Source organism: Canis aureus, chromosome X, assembly GCF_053574225.1.
Source record: "Canis aureus isolate CA01 chromosome X, VMU_Caureus_v.1.0, whole genome shotgun sequence".
NCBI lineage: Eukaryota > Metazoa > Chordata > Mammalia > Carnivora > Canidae > Canis > Canis aureus.
This window is the reverse complement of record NC_135649.1, coordinates 119,003,294-119,027,956: the sequence shown is the minus strand read 5'-3', so window position 1 is coordinate 119,027,956 and position 24,663 is coordinate 119,003,294. Positions and strand designations below refer to the sequence as shown.

Genomic DNA, 24,663 nt, shown 5'->3' with positions numbered 1-24,663 from the left:
TCTCTCGCATTCCCCAATTGATTGCTGGGCTCTCTCCTATAGGCTTATGGTTTAAAATTGGAAAATGATGAATTTATAGTGTTTGGTTTTGGCACGAGCGACCGCCCTGCTGCAAAAGTCCCTCACAGGTGTCTCATTTTAAAGTAGTTAATCATTCTGATTTCTTTCTACCCCTACAGCGCATGCAAGTGGTCTGGCGACTGACAGATTTAAGAACCAGAGTTCAAAATCACAGCCATTATGGAAAGGGAAGTTTCAAACAAAGTTCTGTACTCGTAAGCTATGTAAAACCAACTGGATTAGTTAGAGTCCATGGCCCCATGATGTTCGATGCCATCAGAACTTCGAACACCAGTTTTTTGGCGTTCAATTTCAAGGGAAATTGAAAACCGTGCAAATACAAAATGTAGACAATGTCTGACGCATGTGAGTGATGTCACTGACTATCAACTCTGATTTTCATTTTGATCTTAATTCACACAAAGTCTTGTTGGGGGAAGCTTTAGAGTCCCTATACATTTAGGTGGGTGGAACTGTAGAATTTTAAAATAGCACCAAATAAATCAGATCAAAGGTCAGTGAGTTCTGCCAAATACTTTCTAGAAAACACATTTCCCATACCCACGGCAGTCTCTGTTTTGATTTGCTGATGGGTTGTCTCTGTACGTTGCCCTGTACCATAACCTTAGTATCTCAACTGATCCTCGCTGTGAGTTTGTGCTGTGGGTGAAGGGTTAATTGCCTACATTCTGAACATCAAGTAATTGAGTCTGGGGTTAGATTAAGTTGCCTGGAGCAATGACCCGATCTCAGCTTTTCTCTCCGAGTTTTCTGCTTCGTTCTACATTTTGAATGAGGAAAAGCCACTGAGAAAAGTCGAGAAAAGAGGCAGTTTTCATAGCTCTGCACATCTTTCTGATTCCCTCTTCACAGTGTTTTGTGATGATTATTCCCCTAAGTACAGGACAGAGGGTCTCCTCTACCTTCTCTGACTATTCCACTGCATCCCATTTTCTGTGGAATGAACAAGTAGCACGTCATGTGCATCATGTCAAGGCATCCCAGGCACCCATCTTTATGATCTACTACCAGCCATCTTGCCGGTTATCTCTGGTATGTTTTACATATATGTCACACAACCTACTTTTTAAACAGAGCTTTTCTAGGAACGCACGGCCAGGTACTTCCTACTACTACTATTTCTTTTCAGTCTGAAGTATCTTTCCTCCTCTTTTCTGACTACAGACACATGAATACTTCCAGACTCAGTCTGAATGCCAGCCCTCAGAGCTACTTACCCTACACCTCGCAGTTGGAAATAAAGCTTCCATTCTGCTGCCCCCTCTTCAAAGCTTAGCCTGTAACTGTCAAAATGTGCACTGAACTCCTACTACAGAAGCTCACTGGATGACGTCCATCTTCCCCATGAAGCTGTACCCCCAGCCCTCAAGGAACAGGTCTCCTTCATTCCCACACCTCACAGTGGCCCAGGAGAGCACATTCTACAACAAGAAATGCTCAGTAAATGTCTGCTGAAGAACAGCCTAACCCACTGTCCCATTCCACCCTCAAGAATGTATCTGCAGAAGTCGGACGATAGAGACACAGTGACACAATCTTTGCACCAACGGGGTCAACCCCTCTCTGCTGGAGGGACTCGTTTTAGGGAAGGGAGAAAACTTAGCACGGGTATTTGCTTACTCTTACGTTTTTAAAAAGTAAATATGAAATAAAAATACAATAAAACTCAATTAGTGAATTTACAAGATGGAATGAATAGTTTTATTGCATTGAGAGAACTTTCCTCGTTTTAAACAAAAGACCAGTTCCTGACAATTCCTGAGAGGATGGTAATCCCAAAGTTTGCCAGTGGGTTTTTATCCCGAAGTAGGTCTCTGAAGACTTAGGTCAAGGAAAAAGTACCAAAGTGTGCTCAGAGAGAGGAAAACCCAATCTCGACAAAATGATTGCTTTGTATCATGTTTGCATTCCAGGCGGGTACTAGACACACTTTCTACCGAGGGGGTATGTGAAGAGGGTGGCCAAGGGGGTATGTGGAGAGGGCGGCCGCTGAGAACATTTTGTGATTCACATGGTTTCTTTTGTGCACAGTAAAGAGAAGATGGCTGGTTAGTTCTTTGAAATCCTAAAGCACATTCTCTGAGACAAGTTTCTCCTTGGCTCTCCTACGTATATTCCTCTAGAATAAATGCATCTCCAGTAAATAGTGCAGCCGCTGAAGTGACCTGAACTCATCAGCAGCAAAGCAAGCATCCGAATCCCCTTGCTATAAGGTTTTAATGTTGAATATCATTCAACAGCCAAGAGCCTTAATTGAACATAATGAGCATCAGAGCGATGTCAGTTCGCATTTCTTCATTTAACAAACTCTTCAATTATTATGTACAACAATCTTACGATTTGCATGTTGAGAAATGGTCCATCTGCTTTGCATTAGGGTCAGCTGGCTCTCTTGATTGGAAGTAACTCCAGCACTCAGCTGTAATTGTGTGCAGATGGGGCTTGGCCCCCCAGCCCCCAGAACCTCTAACCCCCACTCCCAGGTCTTCTACACAGTCCTAGGTAGCTCACCCAGCACCCTACTTGTGTAGCCAGATGTGCAGAATGCATGTCTCCTCAGCGTGTTCTTTATTATGTAAATGACTGGACTTTTTCTACTTTAAATTATTTTTGAACACATGAGTCACCTGAAATCCACACTATTCTGTCAAAAATGTTACAACATCCCACAACGTGTGGCAATATAGGTGTATTTTCTTTAAAGCATCAGAAGTATTGTGGTGAAAATCAGTGATTAAAAAAATTCAGAAAATAGGGATCCCTGGGTGGCGCTGCGGTTTGGCGCCTGCCTTTGGCCCAGGGCACGATCCTGGAGACCCGGGATCGAATCCCACATCGGGCTCCCGGTGCATGGAGCCTGCTTCTCTCTCTGCCTGTGTGTCTGCCTCTCTCTCTCTCTGTCTGTGACTTAAATAAATAAATAATAAATAAAATATTAAAAAAAAAAAAAATTCAGAAAATATAATAGAAAACTCAATGATGAGAATCAGCAGTTGCAAATCAAATCAGACTTGATTGTTCCTTGTAAAAACATTTCTGTCAGGAGTCTAAATGTCAAAAAATTGATTTTTGAATAGTGGACTAGTCCATCTCTAAAGACTTTAAGTTTCAATATTTCACATACGAAGCTATTCATGGAAATATTAAGTCTATACCATCATTGGATCATCCAATTTGTTTGAAAACAAACTGATATGTGATTAGTTTCAGCTTATGCACGGTAAAGGGAAAAGAGGGATACCACAGATTCATCTCAATCCTTACATTTGGAAAACAATTTCAGCTTTTCTCCTGCCCTGCCTAACCAAGTGCCATTGCTGGAGGAGTCAGGAGAAGCAGAAGTTTGGGCAGTAAAATAAATCATATCATCTTCGGGAGGGAAGAGAGCCTAACTCAGCTGTAAACTGGCCTTGAAATAGGCCAGAGGGAGCAGCAAAGGGAAAACGAGTGCCTGGATACTTAATCCTTTTTGTTTTACCTGTGGAGAATCAGACTTTTAAACTTTCCTCAACTACACTAAGTTTTGCATTACAGGAAACTGGCACCTTGGGTAGCATTTACCCACATTAACATTTGCAAGCCTTCCAGGATGCCCTTAACAATTGTATTTGAAGGGCAAAGTGAAAAAAAAAATTGTTGTTTTCCTTTGTTTTAAACTCCAGAGGCATCAGCTAAGGATAATTCTTAACAGTATAAAGCAAATTAAATGCTCAAATATAATGCATTCCGTTGAACATCTTTTCAAAATATGCATTATTTTTAAGTGCTCAAGTTTGAGGCAACTGAGTGGCACAGTTAGGCATCTGACTCTTGATTTCAGCTCAGGTCATGATCTCAAGGTGGTAAGATCAGCTCAAGGTGGTAAGTCAGGCTCTACACTCAGCATGGAGTCTCCTTAGGACTCTCTCTCTCCATCTCCCTCTGCCCCTTGTCCCAACTCACTCTCTCTCTCTCTCTCTCTCTCTCTCAAACAAATAAATATATCTTTTTAAAAAAAACCCTCAATTTTGCAGCATCTAAAGCTTTAGAAGCCATAACATCAAGTATGTCCACCATCTTCCCTACCACAAACAAAGGAGGCTAAACAGAACACTTATGTTTCTGTATTTTAAAAATGTTTAGGGGCACCTGGGTGCCAGTGGTTGAGCATATGCCTCCAGCTCAAGTCATCCCAGAGTCCTAGGATCAAGTACTGCAATAGGCTCACTGTGGGGAGCCTGCTTCTCCCTCTGCCTGTGTCTCTGCCTCTCTCTGTGTCTCTCATGAAGAAAAGAAAGAAAGAAGAAAGAAAGAAAGAAAGAAAGAAAGAAAGAAAGAAAGAAAGAAAGAAAGAAAGAAAGAAAGAAAGAAGAAAGAAAAGAAAGAAAAAGATAGATAGAAAGAAAGAAAGAAAGAAAGAAAGAAAGAAAGAAAGAAAGAAAGAAAGAATAAATAAATAAATGTTTAACTGGGGCACCTGGATAGCTCAGTGGTTCAGCATCTGCCTTTGGCTCAGGTCATGATCCCAGGGTTCCAGGATCAAGTACCGCACTGGATTCCCCACAGGGAGCCTGCTTCTCCCTCTACCTATGTTTTTGCCTCTCTTTGTATATCTCTCATTAATTACTAAATAAATAAAATCTTTAAAATATATACATATATGAAACTTAGTGATTTAAAAAATTCAGAAAATATAATAATAGAAAACTCAATGATGAGAATCAGCAGTTGCAAATCAAATCAGCTCAGGTATACATATATTTATATAAATGTTTAACCTCATACACAATAAAGGAAAAAAACAGGATGGAAGTTGACACCTATCAATTTACTACAGAAGCTGAGATAATTATTTATGCACAAATGAGCATTATGTGCATGACTACCCTGATAGGGCACTACTGGACCAGATAGGGGCTGCTATCAGACTGATGCTATCCCCTCTACCCGATGACAAATAAGTGATTTTATCACATTAAAATATTTGATATTGATCCATCTTTTGATTGATCTCTACTATATTAATACAATAATTTGTGGTCCATTATGATAGTTGGATAGACTCAAAATGAAAATAGGGATGCCTGGGTGGCTCAGCGGTTGGGCATCTGCCTTCAGCTCAGGGCATGATCCCAGGATCCAAGATCAAGTCCCACATTGGGCTCCTCGCACGGAGCCTGCTACTCCCTCTGCCTATGTCTCTGCCTCTCGCTCTGTCTCTCATGAATAAATAAATAAAATCTTAAAAAAACAAACAAACAAAATGAAAATAATAGTTGAGCTGGCCCAGCTGGGAGCTAAGGTCACATGTATTTCTACTACCAGCTACCAAAAATCACCTGAGCAACGGCTTATAGCCTCAACTCCAGCACTTGTGGACTGGGAGTAGGACCAGCCCATCCCAACCCATGACGGGGTGCTGCTCCCTGAGGGAAAAGATGGCAAAGACCTAGCACGAGCAGAAAAGAGGAGGGCAAGGTGATCTCCCCCACTTGGTTCAGGTCAGTAAGAAGACAAAGCCCAGGCGAGCAGGACCCTGATGGCAGGTACTCTACAGACTGGCAAAGGTGATTTGTATGCAGACTGTCTGGCTGCGTGTGTTTGTCCTTGCAAAGCCAAGTGCTAGGTACAACTCAGCACCACTGTCCTCTCCTGAGAGTGAGCAAGCAGTGTGAGTCCTGGTCAGGGACGTGATTAGACAGTCCAGGTGCCTAATCAGCGAAGACAGTCACAGAAAGCATCACAGCAGGCTGTGGGGAGCCCTTGTGGCTCACATGTTCTTACCTGGTGGCATGTCAGAACCCCCCCCACCCCCCCCAGCAATATGGAAGCCAGCCTTCCTTCAGGGACTGCTCAACAGAGCAAGGGGGAAATACCTACATGGACTTATATATATTTTCAAAATAACAGTAATATTGTCCTAGGCTCACTAGGCAAAAGTCACCGTCAGGTCAAGAGTCTGTTTATTCTATTCCTGGTTAGCTCTCCAAGAATCACCTGTCTCTGCAAAAAACCCAAGTTAAGAGCTACTTTATAGAAGAGGGACTTCAGCACTTTTTAAAAAATTCATCATATTTAGTTAAGCATAGGTTTAAAACGTGAGTCTCTTTTAATAATTAATCATTTACGCTGGCCCTTTGTAGAATATTTCCCTTACTGTTGGTGAACCAGACATATTTGAAATTCATACGGACTCTTCAATGCTTTTAAATAAAAAGCATGTTTTAATTTATATGGCCTCTTTAAAACACCCTCCTTTTAAAACACTAAGGGTTTTTACAAATGGGTTTTCAACAGTCATTCTAAAAGCATCTTATTTTTATGGTAAATGTGAATACTTAAATAGTAAGTGATCTAGAATAACAGAAAAGGCTTCTTAATAGTAGACTTTAGAAAAATTAAATGCTGTTGTTTTGCAAAAGTGATTTTATGTAGTTTATGAGAGGCATGAAAACAGTAAAACTTTAAATCCATTAAGACATGTCACCTGATAAGACGGGGAAGGGGCAATTATTTTGAATTTGAGTCGTAATATTTATGCCAGGTTTCCCAAGACCCTATGCAAATACAAGGAAAACTGGGAGGACTGTACAGATTCGAGAGACAGTAATTCCAAGTGAGCGCCAGAGGAAATGGGCAGGGACGTGAGTTCTGGGAGACTAGAGCTGTTGTGATAGTAAGAACAGACTTCTGAAAACAGCACATCACTCAACACTGGCACTGCTGGCAATACTCTTTTATACGGTTTAAAAATAACTGACCTATATTTGGGAAGAATATATACTTGGTGTCAGGGAAAGAGAGACGGAGGGAGGGAGAGATGACTCTCTCTACTTGTAATGAATAGTGCCTAGTGATTGATTCTATCTCACTCTTCATAGAAGACCCAAAGAACCAGCAAAATCTTGTTTCCCGGGATACTCTGATGGTACCCAAACCTGTACGTAACACAACAGAATGGGTTTGCTTTCAAAGAACCGAGTCACAATTCCCAGAAGAGGGAAGTAGCCCTTAGCATCAAGGAGTTTAGGGCTCTAGAAAGTGTCTGTGAATGTAAACTATTACATCTGCTAAACTGTTTGGTAAACTGCATCCCCGTCTTTGGAAGAAAGCTATTCCTCCATCTGGGTTCTCAAGACGCTAATCAAAATATTTCAAGTCCGTACAATGACACTTCTGTTCTTGGATTCTGCCAACAGGAAAACCACAAAACCCATGCGTTTGTTATGCGTTTTTCAAGGGTGCCCCACGCCCAGCCTATTTTCCAAGGATTTAAATCGATTTGCTCCCATGTCCACGGCGCAGCTTACTTGACTTACTCCCCGTGCGGAAAAGTACGAGGAAGTTCGTGAAGTGATGACCTTCCTAAACGTTCGCTCTAAGAAGAAGGACTTGCCCCGCCCCAGAATGAGTGCATCGTGGCTGATCTGTATGGTCCAGTAATATTTTCAGAAGTTTCCGTGTGTCACAGTGTGTTTTCTGACCCTTTTTCTTCTCTTTCTTTGATTGACATCCTTACACACTCACACACACACACACACACACCAGTGACTCTGTGAGGTTCCCGTCACATCAGCTCTCCTCCTTACCTTTGTATAGCGTCTTGGGCACCTGACAGGTGTGTCCACACCCGTTCGAACAACACTTCTTAACCCCAGAGCACTCGTTGTCAGCTTCACAACTTTCCACACAGGCGGCGGCAAACCCACTGGCTTTCTCCGGGGCTGGGCAGTCGCCCTGCTTCACCGACAGGATGTACTTGAGGAACTCACAGCTTGTCAGGCATTCATAGTTCTTCTTGGGGAAGAGAGGCTAAAGAGAGAAGAGGAAAATTTCACTTATTTTTTAAGGATTTTGGTTTCTTTAAGTGATCTCCACGCTCAACGTGGGGCTCGAACTTACAACCCCGAGATCAGGAGTCTCATGCTCTACCGACTGACCCAGCCTGCTCCCTGGAAAGAAAACTTATTAAAGATACATGATGCTTGATTTCCAAGACACTGGAAAGGAAGGTAAAAATTCTTATTTGGTCAAAATTTCCCCAGAATGTAATTCTTTTTAATTGAGAGAGACAGCGAGAGAGAGCATGAGCGAGAGGAGAGGCAGACAGAGAGAGCAGACTCCCCACTTAGCTAGGAGCTGGGTATGGGGCTCAATCCCAGGACGCTGGGATCATCACCTGAGCCGAAGGCAGACACGCAACCAACTGAGCCACCCAGGTGCCCGCCCTGGAATGTCTTACGAAATAAATGTATTTGCTTTCTTTTCCTCCTAAAGAACTAATATTTTATGCTAATTTCTAAAAGGAATCTGACCCATGAGTTATAACATTATCCTGCAAGAAACAGATCTCCTCAGTTATACATACACACGTTCAACAAAGTATGACATTCTGAGTTAAATGTAGTTGTCAAATAATTGATTAGAAATATTCATGAAGCGTCTCTACGATTTGAGGGCCCCCTTTGGACTACTGTAGACATACACAGATTTTAATTCTTTAATGAGTCATTCTGTTTACGTGTTAAATGCTAATCACAAGGCCTTAGCTGTAGGCCTCCGGGAACTTTGCAATCCTCACAGCAGTAATATTTGCTGATATCTTATCAAAAAGTAATCTTAGCCTCCCTTAACTGAACATATTTTAAGAATATCCGGTTTCTAGAGCTAATGTGCAGATGCAACCACCTATCAATACGGAATTATCAATAAACTACGCAGTGAAAAAGATGAATCGTCGTTACCTGTGACACAGCCAGGTTCTGAATAGCCTCTAGCTGATGATATTTCAGTTGAACCCAGAATCAATCAAACTGATTGGTCGCTGAGCTCTGTGGTCACTGAGCTTTGCAACTAGTGAGAACAGGTATTCCTGGATTTATTTAGAGTCGCATTATGGAAAGAGTGTGAGTAACGGAAAGAACTAGCTATCAAATGCATCTTTCTCCTTGGGAACACAGGTTCAGGACAGCATTTGGTTGCCACTAGAACATAAGAAGCAATCGGAGGATATGGGCTTCTTTCTGCCGCACAAGTAGGGAGCTGCTGAGGATCCTAAAAGCAGCCCCACCCCCAGGAACAGAGGGAAATGGCCTCACGCTGCGGCGTCCCTTCGCCTGGCGGAGGACGGCTGCCAGGGCCCTCACTATCATCCTAACTTTCGGCCTACCCCTCCTTTGGCCTGGACAGCTGGTTGCCAAGATTGCTACCCACACCCCAACCGAGCCCCCTACACCCGCTTTCACCTGCAGCACACCTGTCCAGCCTGGCAGATTCCCAGCCGCCCGTTGTCCCCTCTGCAGCGGTGCCTCGTGGTCGCGGAGCTTTGCTTTGTGAGCCAGGCCTGCAGGCCGTGGGTATGGCGCCCCCACACCCCGCTTCCCTCAGCTGCGGGACGCAGGCAACGCCACAGGCCTCGGTGGTGGCGGAGCCCAGGGACCGGGAAGCCGGGTGGCGCGGAGCACGGCTCACCCCCCGCCCGGAGGCCCCTGAGCTGCCCCTCCCCGTGCACGAAGCCTGAACTGTCAGGGGCTGAGACAACTCAGCGTGCCCCGGGCGACGCGGACACCCGTGTCTGAGAGTGGCTCCGGGGAGGGCCTGGCGGCTCTTGACACCGGAAGCAGGAGATCTTCAAGGAGGCCACGTTGTTTATTGTTTGACTTCTTCTAGAAATAAGAATGGTAGCGCGGGTGAACCCAGACCAGGGGCGGGATCCGAGCCTCGTGCGGCTGAGTGCCCCAGGCCGCCTGCTGCTCCACGCTATGCCGCAGCACCTGGTAACGCCTGCTGGTGGGTGACCGAATGCGGCTCTCCAGCACCTGGTCACACCTGGGGAACACCTGACAGCACCCGCTACACTTGTAAGGCTGCCCATGCGCTGCCTGCTGCTTCTCATAATGACTGAGTATGGCTCTCTACCATCTGGTGACATCTGGTGACGCCTGCCAGCCTGCTGCCCGCTGCTCCTCGCTGACGCTTATGACCCTCTAGGCAGACAGGCCATCCCCAGGTAGCCTGGCCGGAGAATGTTAGCGAATATTGAGGACTAGTAGCCAGAAGTATCTCACACCATGGTAGAGGTGTGTTAACAACAGAGGGTTAAAAAGGAATGAAAAAACCCTCCCCATCATCAAAGTCCCTGCTGTAAGGAGTGAGGAGGAGAGAAAGGAATGTTTCTACCTTGTTTCCAAAAAGACGGTTAATGATCCTGTTATTTCTTATGTTGATGGTGACCAGAAATATCATGAAAAACCCCAAACGTGGTAACGTCAGGACAAGGACCTATCCCAGTAACCCTGGGTAACTCTGACACCAGCGCAAATTGTTCCATGGTGCTGCTCCTGGTTCATTCCCCAAACACTGCTGCATTAAAAATCTGCATACAGGGCAGCCCGGGTGGCTCAGCGGTTTAGCGCCGACTTCAGCCCAGGGCCTGATCCTGGAGACTTGGGATCGAGTCCCATGTCGGGCTTCCTGCATGGAGCCTGCTTCTCCCTCTGCCTGTGTCTCTGCCTCTCTCTCTGGTCTCTCATGAATAAATAAATAAAATCTTAAAAAAAAAAAAAAGAAAAAAGAAAAAAATCTGCATACAGGGGCCCCTGGGTGGCTCAGTGGTTGTGTGTCTGCCTTTGGCTCAGGGCATGATCCTGGGGTCCTGAGATCAAGTCCTGCATCAGGAGCCTACTTCTCCCTCTGCCTGTGTCTCTGCCTGTCTCTCTCTGTGTCTCTCATGAATAAATAAAATCTTTTTTAAAAATTTGCATACAGGGTGGCTGAGGGGCTCAATTAGGTAAATGTCCAACTCCTGGTTTCAGCTCCAGGTATGATCTTAGGGCCCTGGGGTCGTGCTCCATGTCAGGCTCTATGCTGGCGGGGAGCTTGCTTCTCCCTCGTGCTTTGCCCATCCCCCAGGTCATGTGCTTTTTTCTAAAACAAATAAATCTTAAAAAATAAAAGCTGAAAACCTGTACATGACTTAGGATGATAAATGCTATATTACGTGTATTTTTTTAAGAGTTTATTGATTCATGAGAGACACAGGGAGAGAGAGACAGAGACACAGGCAGAGGGAGAAGCAGGCTCCCCATAGGGAGGTTGATGTAGGACTCGATCCCAGGACCCTGGGATCTTGCCCTGAGCTGGAGGCAGACGCTCAACCACTGAGCCATCCAGGCGTCCCTACATTATGTGTATTTTATACCACAATTAAACAAAAACCTATGTAAGAGCGAGACATGTGTGTATCCCGTGGGACAGGTGCAGTGACAGCATAAACTGTCATGTTCTTTGAGGTGGCAATACCACATGACCATTAAGCAGAAGGGAAGAGCTCACACTCCAATTAACAAAAAGGGGGAGACCTAAACACTAGCTAGACGTAGCATAACCTCAAAGTTTAAATTACAATCGTGGACGTCAAATAAATGATTAACTCCTAGTCGAAGTACTGTCTGAATCTAAGAACTTTCCAGGTAAACCTTAGAAGGAAGGCTGTGGTTTCAATACCGAAGTCCCACACATTGGTAGCAAGTTAATTTTTTAGAAAGTTTGTAACAGTGAAAGAGTCGATTCTTCAGGCTTTTCTCCCTTCCTCCGTTTCTCAGTTCATTTTTCCTGCCTGGTACTAGATGTGTTTTACTTTGTTGGCTTTTGAATTTCTAAATGTAGGTCCAACCCTAACTTTGGAATCAAAGTCCGTGAAGGGAGCTGTGACAATGATGATGGAGTGTTTGCCAGCCTTTCTCTCTCAACAAACTGTATACATCACAGCGCACTGAAAGACCTTGGTTACCAAAATCAGTTGGCCCACATGGGCTGAAATTTCCAAGTAGAAATAGTTTTATTAAATCTGGCAAGTGTTTACTGCTTGTTAACTGGGAAATCGCCGTGGCTTAGTTCGCACCACGGCATAATCACATCAGCTCCATGCAAGCTTCACAGAGGAACCCAGGGATGAATGGGGACTCAGATAACGAGGTACGGGCTCCCTGCTCGTGTTGCTCTCATCATCTGTGTGCCAAGCGCCACACCCTCGAACTGTGAGGGACAGGAAAACAACGGTGGCATCTCCTCATCTTCATAATTTACTTAGGGAGCAAATGGGGCAGAATTAAAAACAAAAACAGGGGCCGACCCAGATCGGAAACATTTTCTCCCAGTGAACATAAGAACGATCATAATTAGGACAATAATTTAGATAATTTAGATCTCCTGGTTGATGTCAGAGGTGTTCTATTTATTTAATATTTCTCCTTTTTGGTATGGATTCAAAAACGTGATTGTGTGTGTGTGTGTGTGTGTGTGTGTGTGTGTGTGTGTGCCTGTGATTGTTTTGAGAACCATGGAAACAAATGTGGGAACAAAAAAGGTTCATCTTTGCACCAGAGCTTTCTAGACTGGTCCATGAGCCTGAAATAGTACAAATAGCGTTATGAATATTACATGAGACGCTGCATACAAAGGAGTAAGCGCTATTATGCAGAGTTGGCCCACAATGGGTGCTCAATAGGAGTAGAGTAATTGGTGTCTCTTTTCTTTTCCCATGCTACAAGTTTACTGTTTAACATTTCCAAATTCTTCTGTTACTCTGACAAAAATGTTTTAAGATCCAAAGACAGAAAGTTGGCTCTGTTTCTTCTACGGTGATCATCCACAAGTCTCCAATGTGCTACCGTCAGAGTAAGCACTGAAATCTCCACAGGGGGAATGCTGCCCTGCTGGCCTTTATAAGAAAGAAAAAAGTCTAAGTTTTGAAGATCATCTTACAAATACATGGATTTGATACAACAATCTTACAGAAGAATTCTATTTAACTGTTCCATTGTTTATTTCTACTGAAGGCAAATTTTGATGTTCTCTATCAATAATCTCAGATAATTATCTTGGATGAGGTTGAAAACTATTAATGGTCTGAATATAAATTGGAGAATTTATGGTATGTGTATGCAGGTCTCTCACTATGCCTTTAAGCGTAGCTTATTAAGAATGTACTAGTTGAATGGAATAAAGGATCAAAATGAGTGCAAGTCAGTGAAAATGATGTGTGAATATTAATACTCTAGATATAGAGAAAATGTGTAAATTGGTCCACTAATGGCCAGTTGTAAATCCTGTGAACAAAGATCATTCAGTGTCAATAAATACACTTCTGACCAATAAGCACCTACTATTTCTTGTGATATTACTAGTTAATTATTGGTAGACTCATCAAGAGGGATGTAAAAAATTTAGAAAAGATACAAGTCATCCAAATCATTAGGAGTATAATGCCCATCAACTTCATGGTAAATGAAAACCATCTGCGGTAACACGGATATATGTGCGAAATGTAGTTTTTCTTCTTTATGAAATTCTATCAAGCTATTTAGGCAAACTATTCATTGTAAAATTAATATAACTACAACTGTTTTATAAAACTATTCATATGAATCATTGCACTAATCACACAAATGGCAATGTTTGCTAGTCAGTGGCTCCAACTGAAAATTTGGAAAAGTCATGGTTACTATGCTCATTAATTTTTGTCCATTGTTTCTTCTGCTCTTTCCCTATACAAAACTCAGAACAGAATACTCTTCAAAGATGATGTATTTTTCTAGAATAGTTACTATCTCATGGTTGTCATCGTGAACTCAAAGAAGGGCTGGATAAGGCAAAGTACTATAGTAAATGAAAACACTCTTGGGATTAGGTGAAAGATCCTTAATATTTTATGGAATATTATATATTAGTTAATTCTTATGAATCTCTCCTACATCCCAATTCTTAGCGTAAAAACTAAAATGTGTTTCTTAGTGCCTTATCTAGGCAATATGCTAATCTCAACGTGCCTGGCAAATGATAAAAATAAAGTGAAATCCTTACAATAGTAGGTTAACAGTTCTTGGATGTTTCTGTAAAAGATGTTATCATCTTTGTTTTGTTTGGTATAAAATGCAAGGTACTATACAATAAAATAATTTATGCAGTAATCATGGAATGATGAATATAAAAACATTCAATTCGCAAACTTAGTATGTTAGAAATCCTATATATATATGAGGCCTCAGATATGGAGAGAACATTGCACTTGGTATTTAATTCAATTCAACAGAACTGTATCATGCATCAAATATAGCAGCCTTTCCAAAGAGCCAGAGCCGGGGCAGGGTTTTTTTTCCTGCTGCAGCCAATAAGCAAATGCCACCATGAATACAGAATCCCTCTTCCAGGTGCTTTGCTTGCTCATCTCACTTATTCCTCTCCAATCCCCATAACCATTATTATTTCCATTGTACAAATGAGGAAACAAGCTCAGGGAGATTATAATTTATCCCAAATCACAGAACAGGTAAGGGTGTGGGCCACTATTACAGCCAGCGGATTTCTAAAGGCCACAAGGTATCTCTGGGTAAACTAAGAAAAGAGCTAAACCACTGGCTCTCAACTGGCTTTCCTATTAGGATCACCTGTGAGCATCTAACTCTTGAAATATCAAGGAATAGAGGGAACACATTGCAGATAGGTTCTTCTATAAATGCATGTATGGAAATCATATATATATATATACACACACACACATACATATATATGTAAATTATATATATGTAAATCAAAAGGGCAGGAATCTCATCCAGGAATATTGATTAAAAACAAGCAACACTGAAATATTGCTTGTGCTATTGAATTTCAAGGATAAAAATATAATTTTTCAGGCATCCAGGTTGAAAAGGCAGGTTGATTATAATGGAGGAAATATAGTTTCCCCCCAGTTAGTACCTCCCTACAAAATCTAATGTGTAGGGATCCCTGGGTGGCGCAGCGGTTTGGCGCCTGCCTTTGGCCCAGGGCGCGATCCTGGAGACCCAGGATCGAATCCCACATCGGGCTCCCGGTGCATGGAGCCTGCTTCTCCCTCTGCCTGTGTCTCTGCCTCTCTCTCTCTCTGTAACTATCATAAATAAATAAAAATTAAAAAAAAAATCTAATGTGTAAAGCCAATACAACAATGACTATATAATAATAAGTAAAATAAAAAAATATATTATATATAAAATCATATATAAGCTGTTATTTAAGTGTATATGTGACAGAAACATTCTGAAATACAGAAAAACTCATAGAATATAGCACCCATGAGCCTTTCTTGCAAAGTGATGCAATGCCAAATTCAGCCATTCTACAGATAAACAGGAAACAAGAATAAATGGGCTACTATAATAGTACCCAAAAGATGGGCAACCTGGGTGGCTCAGCGGTTTAGCCCCGACTTCAGCCCAGGGCCTGATCCTGGAGACCCAGGATCAAGTCCCACATCAAGCTCCCTGCATGGAGCCTGCTTCTCCCTCGGCCTATGTCTCTGCCAGTCTCTCTCTCTCTCTCTCTCTCTCTCTCTCTCTCTCATGAATAAATAAAATCTTTTAAAAAATAGCACCCAAAGAAAACAACACACACATTTATATGTTATGTGAGAAAAGACTGTGCAATCCAATTTGGACTTCATATATAATGGTAGGCAAAGTTTGCTGTGAACATTTTTAAAGAAAATGGTATTTATGGACTCCATTAAAAACTAAGATACGGTCAAAAAAAATTTTTTTTTTTAAGATTTGTAAGTAATCTCTATACCCAGCATGGGGTTTGAACTCATAACCCTGAAATCAAGAGTCACATGGTCCACTGACTGAGCCAGCCAGGTGCCCCAAAATATGATCAAATTTAGAAGCAAAGTGTAAAGAAATTACCATAAAATACTCAATCATTTTATCATCTACATAAATATAGAACTAAAATTGAATAAAGCAGGAATTATAGTTAAGGAAGAATAATATAATAAAACTAAAAATTAGGAAATAATAATGTTAGAAAAATTGGTCGATAGGATATGTATGAGGAATATATAGGTAACTTACAATGAACTTAATTTTTAGGGCATCAGTATATAATAAAACAAATATAAAATTTTTGAAATAATGCTTTTGATCTCATAATATTTTTCATAATCTTTCTCTCCCTGAAATTTAGCAGTTTCTTATTCTTCTATGACACTCAAAAAATATTAAACTTCAAGCATTAAAAACTAGCATGCACAGAAATGCCAGATTAAAAAAAAAAAAAAAAGAAATGCCAGATAAGATGTCTGCTTAATAGTAATATATCAGGGTCCCCAAGAGCATTCCCAGGTCAGGTGGTGATTCACCAGGGGGACTCACAGAACTCAGCATATAGTCCCACTCTGGGCTGTGATCTACTACAGCCAAATCCGGAACAGGGAAAACGTGCACAGTTTATAGTCCGGAGCAAACCAGGCATAAGCTTCCGAGAGTCCTATCATGGTGCCATCACACAGGATGTGCTTGGTTTCTCACATCAGGACTTGAGACAACACATGTGCAATGCTGTCACCAGGGAAGTTCAGGAGACACTCTGTGTCCAGAGTTTTTACTGAGGCTGGTCACCTGCTGCCTAGCATGGACCAAAAATCCAGACTCCCAGGAGGGAACAGGTGTCCATCATAAGCCACACTGCTTGTACCAATCCTGCAAGAACACTGAGCACCAATTACCAGCCAGGGAATGGTATGAACCCTCCCCAAATCGAAGTTCCTGCCTACTGGGCAAGGGCCCACCTCTTAATTCGGAATTTCTAAAGAGAGCAGTCTTAGGTTTGCTATGGAAACTCTTTAGCACAGGTAACCATGGCTATTCTGGGTAGTAGAATTTGGAGTAATGGTTTGGTTTTACTCGCCTGTTGATTGTTAAGTTTTTAATGTGCATATATAGTTTCTATAAAATAATAAAAAACATTATAGTGAGTGTTAAAAAAAACAACTAAAACTTCCAGTTGCATCTTTCAAAGAAGAAACCTGAGTACTAAGTATGCATGAAATAGAAAAAAGCATTGTCAATTCAAATGTTTGTAATTTATTCGTGGAAATGCAATTATAATTTGCCTGGAAACTCAATTATACACACCAATTTGTTAGATGGGATTACAATTAATTTGTTTCCCGGGCAAATTATACACCTTGGCCATGAATAATACAAAATAGGAGACAATCAGAAATATGCATATTAGGGAAGTCACTTCCAATGAATACATATGTTTTGTCAAATTAAGTCATCTTATGTATCTCAACTTCCTCTTCCTTGACCTGCTTTTCTTTATTTTTGAAGGCAAATGTGTCACCGTGTATGGAAATATCAATGGTCGGATGGCTCCACTGGGAGAAACACTCCAGAATGTTGCTGGAAGATCTCTGGAAGATCATGAGGCACACATTTGATTCCAGAAATTCAAAAACTTCCAGAGAGTCAGGGACAGCAAGGATCCTCCAGTTAAACTATCATTTCCTTCTCTCCCCTTCTGCCTGCGTTTTGTTACCCAGAGTGACCAGGCATGCACATGAAATAATCAGCCCATGGAAGGATTTATATACTAATTGATAAGCCAAACTGCCATTCTAGGTACTAGGAATCAAATGATGAAAAAGAAAGTATGAAAATGATGCTCTGCTATGATTACAGTGTATATGTTTGCTAGTGAGCGGGCAGTCATTAAACAGTTTAATCTGTATTAAAACAAGGCAGACACAGAAAGTAATGGAAGTACACATGAGGTCAAAGAGGATTAGACTAATGGAATGGACAGTCGGGGGGTAAAAGAGTGTAGGGAATAGTCAGTGGTATTGTAATAGTGTTGTAGGCTGACAGATGGGCGCTGGCTACACTTATGGGGAGCAGCGAAGGTGCACCGAAGCTGAATCACTCAGTTACACCTGAAACCTATAGAACATTGTGTCAACTCGACTTTAGTAAAAGAAGTAATAGTAAATAAGCCTTTAAAAAGGATTAAACCAAGAGAATTCTTGCTTTCTAAAAAGAAAGCTATTTCTTTTTTTTTTAACAGCTTAAGTAAGCTGTTTGCAACTAAGCTTGTTAACACTATATAATGAAAATGTACAAAGAATAATGTGCTTTTTTGGTTAAGGTTTAAGGCAAAGACATTCGTTAATAAGGAGTCTTCAAATATGAATATTCCAGAATTTCTCTAAGCCATCTGATCAGAACTACTGTCAAAGAGAAAGCTCTTTAAAAACATAAGTTATTGGGGCACCTGGGTGGCTCAGATGCTTAAGCGTCTGCCTTTGGCTCAGGTCATAATCTCAAGGTCCTGGGATCGAGTCAATGCATCAGGCTCCCTGCTCAGTGGGCACTCTCCTTCTCCCTCCCCCTCTGCTGCTCCCTCTGCTTGCGCTCTCTCTCTAATGAATAAATTAAAAATCTTAAAAAAAAAAAGCCATCTATATTTAGGATGAGTTACATGATGTGAAAGACAAAGGAATATTCTAGAATGAAGGACTAGCAAATACATCAGTCAGGTAGGAGCTGTATGATTTGGAGGCAAAATTAATTCTACAAGTCTCAGTGTCTTCAAACATAAAAGGGGGATAATTACGATTACTGTGTAATATTACCCTAAGTATTAAGTATGTAAACAATTAGCACAGGTTTTAGCACATATAAAAGTTGAAATTAGTGTTAGCCACTAAGATGAGTACCTGAATTTTTTTTTTAAGATTTTATTTATTTATTCATGAGAGACACAGGCAGAGGGAGAAGCAGGCTCCCTAAGGGGAGCCTACTGGGGGCCTCAATCCCGGGACTCCAGGATCATGCCCTGGGCCAAAGGCAGACGCTAAATCACTGAACCACCCAGGGATTCCTCATACCCGATTTTTTAAACATAGTTCTAGAAATTCTACAAAGCAATGGGAAACAGTATAGGTTAATAATGGATTGCCTAAAAGCCTCATATAAATAATTTCTCTTAAAAAAAAATAATAAAAATAATAAATAAATAATTTCTCTTAAAGAGAAACAAATTCTAGAGGTGCCTGCCTGGCTCACTTGGTAGAACATGCAACTCTTAATCTCAGGATCATGAGTTCAAGCCCCACGTTGGGCAAAGAGCCTCCTTAAAATTAAAAAAAAAGAAGAAAAGGAAAAAGAGAGGAACAAATTCTAAAGTTGTGAAATGTAGTTGTTCACTCTTTGACTTATATTTTTAAGTTTCTAATATTTTTTTTAAATTTTATTTATTTATGATAGTCACAGAGAGAGAGAGAGAGGCAGAGACATAGGCAGAGGGAGAAGCAGGCTCCATGCACCGGGGGCCCGACGTGGGATTCGATCGCGGGTCTCCAGGATTGCGCCCTGGGCCAAAGGCAGGCGCTAAACCGCTGTGCCACCCAGGGATCCCTATTTTTAAGTTTCTAAACAGGCTTTCATCTCAAAGAATTTTGCAAACATTGCCTAACTCCGCAAAACCATCACACCCATCCAAGTTACAAGTAGAAGCATACTTTAGAAAAAATACAGACTTTACCTTTTTACAAACTAGAAAAGTCTGCACCCCCAATTTCACTGCTGGTAGGGAGGTTCCCCATACAAGTGGGGTGTCCTACAATTCAACTCATTACTGACACTATCTACCTGGAAACAGCTTCAGATCCCACAGGGAAAGGCTCAGTCCCACAAGACCACCTCCTCTCCCCTCATAAGTCCAAAAGGAAAAAGAAATAGAAAAAAAGAAATCTAAAGAAACAAAAGCAGAAATGATAGAGGTGATGGAGTTAGCAGAAAAGAACATTTTATTTATTTATTTATTTATTTATTTATTTATTTATTTAAAGACACTATCTTTAATAACATAATGCTATTTACAACCTTAAACCAATAATGTGGAAGCCAAAAAAAAAAAAAGATAAACAGTTTTTCTAAGAAACTACTTGAATTATAAAAGAACAGAAATTGAAAAAATTAGTAAACTCAATTCTACACCAAAATTTCAAATGTTGGCTTTATAAGAAAGTTCTACAAAGCTTTCAAGAATCCATTTCACAAAAGCTAATATAATTCTGATATCAAAAATGACCAAGATAATGGGAAAAAGTAAATCATAAGTTACTTATGAAAATATATATACAGGCACCTATATACACACCTACACAAATAGACACACACACACACACACCTAAAAATACTATTAACAAATAGAACCAACAAAAGAACAACACAGGATCTCTAACTAGGATTTATTTCAGGAATTCAAGGACGGATCAACATTAGAAAATCTATCGATCTTAGTCACTAGATGAACAGACTAAAGTAAAAGACCAAATTATCATTTAAATAAATGGAGAAAATGCAGTTAATAAACCCCATATTCATTTCAGGTTAATCCCACTGGTACACCAAGAATAGAAGGAAACTTACGTAATATGATACAGAACATTTTTTTTATTTATAAAGAAAATAACATTTTAAAAGTCATTATAAATCTGCTTTGTCTGTCCAGGAATGTAGGAGAAAGACCTGCATGACACTTCCAGAAGTAAAAATGAAGAAGTGAAAACTATGCCTGATGGCATCTTAAAGATGTTAGACACCATAGAAAGAAAAAGATCACTTGACGGCAACTTGAAGACACAATGATAAAAATTATCAAGATAAAGAAGAGAAGGGGAAAGATGAAGATAAAAAACATCATCAGAGACTCAGTGACCCAGGCCATAATACAAAGTTTATCACATACAATTAGAGTCCTAGAAGGAGAGGAAACAGAGAATGGGATAGAAAAAATATTGGCTTCTACATAGGGGCACCCAGGTGGCTCAGTCCTCGAAGCACCCGACTTTTGATTTTGACTCAGGTCATGATCTCAGGGTCATGAGATCAAGCCCCAAGCTGGGCTTTGTGTTGGGCATGCAGTCTGCTTGAGGTTCTCTCTCTCTCTCTCTGCTCCCCCCACTCATGCTCTCTTTCAATAAATAAATAAATAAATAAATAAGAGAGAGAGAGAGAAAAAAGATATTGCTGATATATAAAAAATCTGATTAAAACTAGAACCCCAATCAGAATTACAATTAGAAGTATCTCCATGACCCCCAAGCAGAAGAAATATAAAGGCTACTCAGTCAAAATTTACCAATGCTTAAAACCAGATATAGAAAGAAAATCTTCAAAGCAGACAGGAAAATAAAACGAATTTATACACAGCTATCTTAGAGGGACACCTACATCCCTGCTGCACCAGTGCAGCCCCTGGTCCCGCAGCCTCAGAGCCACCTGTTGGACATGCAGATGCCGGGTGCCCACAGCACACACCCACTCAATCAGAACATGCACTTCTAGAAGATGCCCAGGTGATCTGTGTGCACCATGGAATCTGAAAAGCACTGCTCAGGGCCATCCTGGGAGGCGGGGTAGGCAACTGCACGTGAATGCATTCAAGTCCTCCCAGAGCAAAGGTACACAAAATCACGTCCTCAGACTGTGAGCCCCTGGCCACAGCCCCTTGTCTCCCCTTCTTCCACCCAGACGGTCTCAGAGAACGAACTCAAGCATAAACAGTCGTGGGCATTCGGTCTACATTTCCTCCCATATACCTTATTCTACAACTCAGAGTTCTACGGATGGATGGCTCCTCTTCCAGTGAAACCCTCTGACAGGCTTCTGGTCACCTCGTAATGACAAAATTCCTTTTAAGTGCCACCTCCCTGACCTATCACAGAATTCAAGTGTTAACCTTGCCCTCCCCTTCATAGTGAAAATGGCTAATATTTATTCAATGTTTCTCATGTTCAGACACTGGTTAAGTGCTTTTCATGCATCTTTTATATTTTCCTTAAATTTGATGCTCTTAGAATTTTCAGGCTATTCCCTTAACTCTATCTACTCTGCCCCTCTTTTCAAACAAGATAGGTCTTTAAATCATTCAGAATAATCTCCAGCCTCGGCCTCTTATCAATTTTCAAAACTCATTAATTCTCCTCTAACTGAATCTCACATAATTCTATATTCCCCCAGCATCATATAAAAATGCAATTAAAAATTGAGTCTATTTCAAAAAAATGGGGGGGCCTACATTCTATGGAGAACATGTCCCATCAAGACAACATAAACTACTGAACAACCCTAAAATGTCACTCAATATTCTTGATTTTCTCATTTTCCAGGACTATAAAATTTGATATAATGAGGATAATAGCTTCCTTGTAAGATGACGGGTAAAGGAACTCTCACAACAATTGTAAAACTTCACGAGCATTCCTTGAAATGTTTCCATTCCCTGACTCCCGCCATCCCCTACATTGAAAAGGAAACTGGGACAGAGTGTGCTCTTTCCACCCCCGCCCAGAGATCCCATTCCAGAAATATAATACCTTTACATTTTCAATATTTGCATTATGAAAAGGTAAAGGTAAAGTTCATCATTTGTAAAAATAAAACTTGACTATTTATAATACTAAAAACTAGCATTTCTTGAAAACGTGCTACATGCCAGCCACCCCAGCCTCCACCGCATCTCATAATCACTCCTGGCTACACACCGGATTTCACCAAGGAACGTGGAGCTTTCAGAATAAACCATGCACAAACTCCACATGACACCCTCCAATGCACCTGGCTCTGATTCCTGTGCCCCCCCACACACACACACACCTGGGCATAGGATATCATTCTCTAATTCAACACTCACTCGTTTCTTCCAGTACCTTTAACTCTCTTATAGATGTCCCAGATGGGAGAGGGTACCGCTTCCATTCCTGAAGGGATGCATGTACTTAACACCCTACATTTTAAGACATAGACCTGGGTTTTGGAGCACTGGAAGGGTAACAAGTTTTGAGTGCAAGGAGCTTCCCATAGGAGCGTGACAAATCGTAACCACTTTAGTTTCTGATGTGTGTTTTCAGGAGTACATCCAAAGCAGTAAGGAGCTTTGTTCTTCCTGCAGTTCCTAGATGTACCTTTCACGAACTATTATTTTGCATAATCAAAGCTCCCTTCTTGTTCAAGGGTGTTTAAGCACAGATGGTTGGCCAACAACTTTACATGAGAAAGAGGCTCTAATTTATTTCCTGCTGGGGAGAAGTACAACTTCATCCTCCACTCTGTTGTAGGCTGGGACACAAAGCAGCGTTAGGAGGACGTGCCTGGGGCAGAGTACATGGAAAAGCGGTGGACCACCAGCTCCATCCCAGATCTTCCACCTTTACCAATTAAACATGCAATCTTGGGCAGATAAAACCATTTCACATTGTTGTATGTCAGCCCTGTTGCTCATTAAGTTCACTGAATAAAATTCAGACCTAGCTTCTAAGAATCATTATGAAAATCAAATATAATAATCAAATAAGAAAACATGTTGAAAAGCAAAAAAAAAAAAAAAAAAAACAGGATTAATTCATTTCTTTCTATCTGTGGTCGAGTGAAAGCCTCCTTCCTATGCCTATTTTCACTGTGACAAGAACCAGACCTATCAGAATCCAGGCTGGTCCAAGAACAGCTTTACTGCAAGCCCAGGATACCTCTCCCACTAGCAGATCCCTGACCCAGAGGAGGTCTCAGCTCTCTGTGACCCTCCTGTGCACTTCGCATTGTCAATGCGGACATCCCGGTGAGTTCCTACTAGGGTGGGGATGTCACAAAATCAGAAACATCAGAAGTAAAGATGAGAGGTGTGTCCTCCAGCAAGGAGGTCACTCTAACTACCATGTATCACGTTTCATCAAAACAAAGACAATAGCAATTAAAACAAAATTATTTTATACCATTAAGAAAGAAAAAGAATACTTTGCTTGATCATTTACATCCCTACAAATGTAAGAAAAAACATTTATATGGAAAGAAATGTGCATTTTATGGTCAGGAAGAAAAATGGTTTGCTATGGTTTTTTCAATTTTTAAAAAAATAATAAGATGGAGATAATGTTTAATTAATAAGCTGAAACAATAAAGCATGACCTGTCTACGTATCTGTCACAGCCCAACATACTCCAAAAACACACAGCAAAAATTATTGCTTTTGATCCACACAAGGAATCCTGCAAGATAGCTACTCTAACACATTTAAGTTTCTCATTTAAGGAACAACATCTTGAACTCTGACAGCAGCCCCAAAGTAGTTAAAGCAGAATTGTATAAATAATCAAATGAGACGTTAGAGAGATCAGTGTGCGAGGAAGCCATGAACCAATTCTAGGTACATGATGAGTAACACGCCTCCAAAAAATCTCTTCCGTGGAAGACAATTTATTTTATGACTAAAATACCAAGAACAGTAACGCCTTGTTTAGAACCAGGTGCTGGTAACACAGATCAAGAAGTACCGACATTCTGAAGCGCTAGGCCGCTCTGTGCCGGGATGATGACTGCTCTTCTGTTTCTCAGAGCAGGAGTTTGAAAACACGGTAAGTAGTCTGAGCTTCACGGACCTTGGGCTCCGCCAGGACGTCTCAGCTCTGCTGCTGTAGCACGAAGGCTGCGTCTGACGGCATCCAAGCAAACTTATGGTGCGGCGCGTTCCCATAAAACCTTACTTAGAAAAACTTAGAAGCCCGACTGGCTTTGCTCCGCGGGCCGTGGTTTGCAAACCATGCCTTAGAAGACAAGCAAAGCTCAGAGTGTCTTACAGATAAACCCACCGGGTCAAACAGATCTAACAGTTCAGCTGTTCCACTTGTTGATGAATAAATTCCAGAGTGCTTCTGGGTCTAGACGTTTACAAAGGGAACACTTACTAGGTTCATGGAAATAGGAACCCTACAGGCACTCATAG

General features: G+C 41.2%; 1 protein-coding gene across 2 annotated transcripts in view; it reads right to left on the bottom strand.

Annotated features, from left to right (window-relative positions):
• The window catches only part of ANOS1 (anosmin 1), a 187,382-nt gene that overhangs the window by 53,086 nt on the left and 109,633 nt on the right, over positions 1 to 24,663 (bottom strand). For both annotated transcript variants that reach the window (XM_077888262.1, XM_077888263.1), the window contains exon 4: positions 7,650 to 7,872. In XM_077888262.1, coding sequence (XP_077744388.1) covers positions 7,650 to 7,872 — 223 coding nt within the window. The remainder of the gene's footprint in view (positions 1 to 7,649; positions 7,873 to 24,663) is intronic.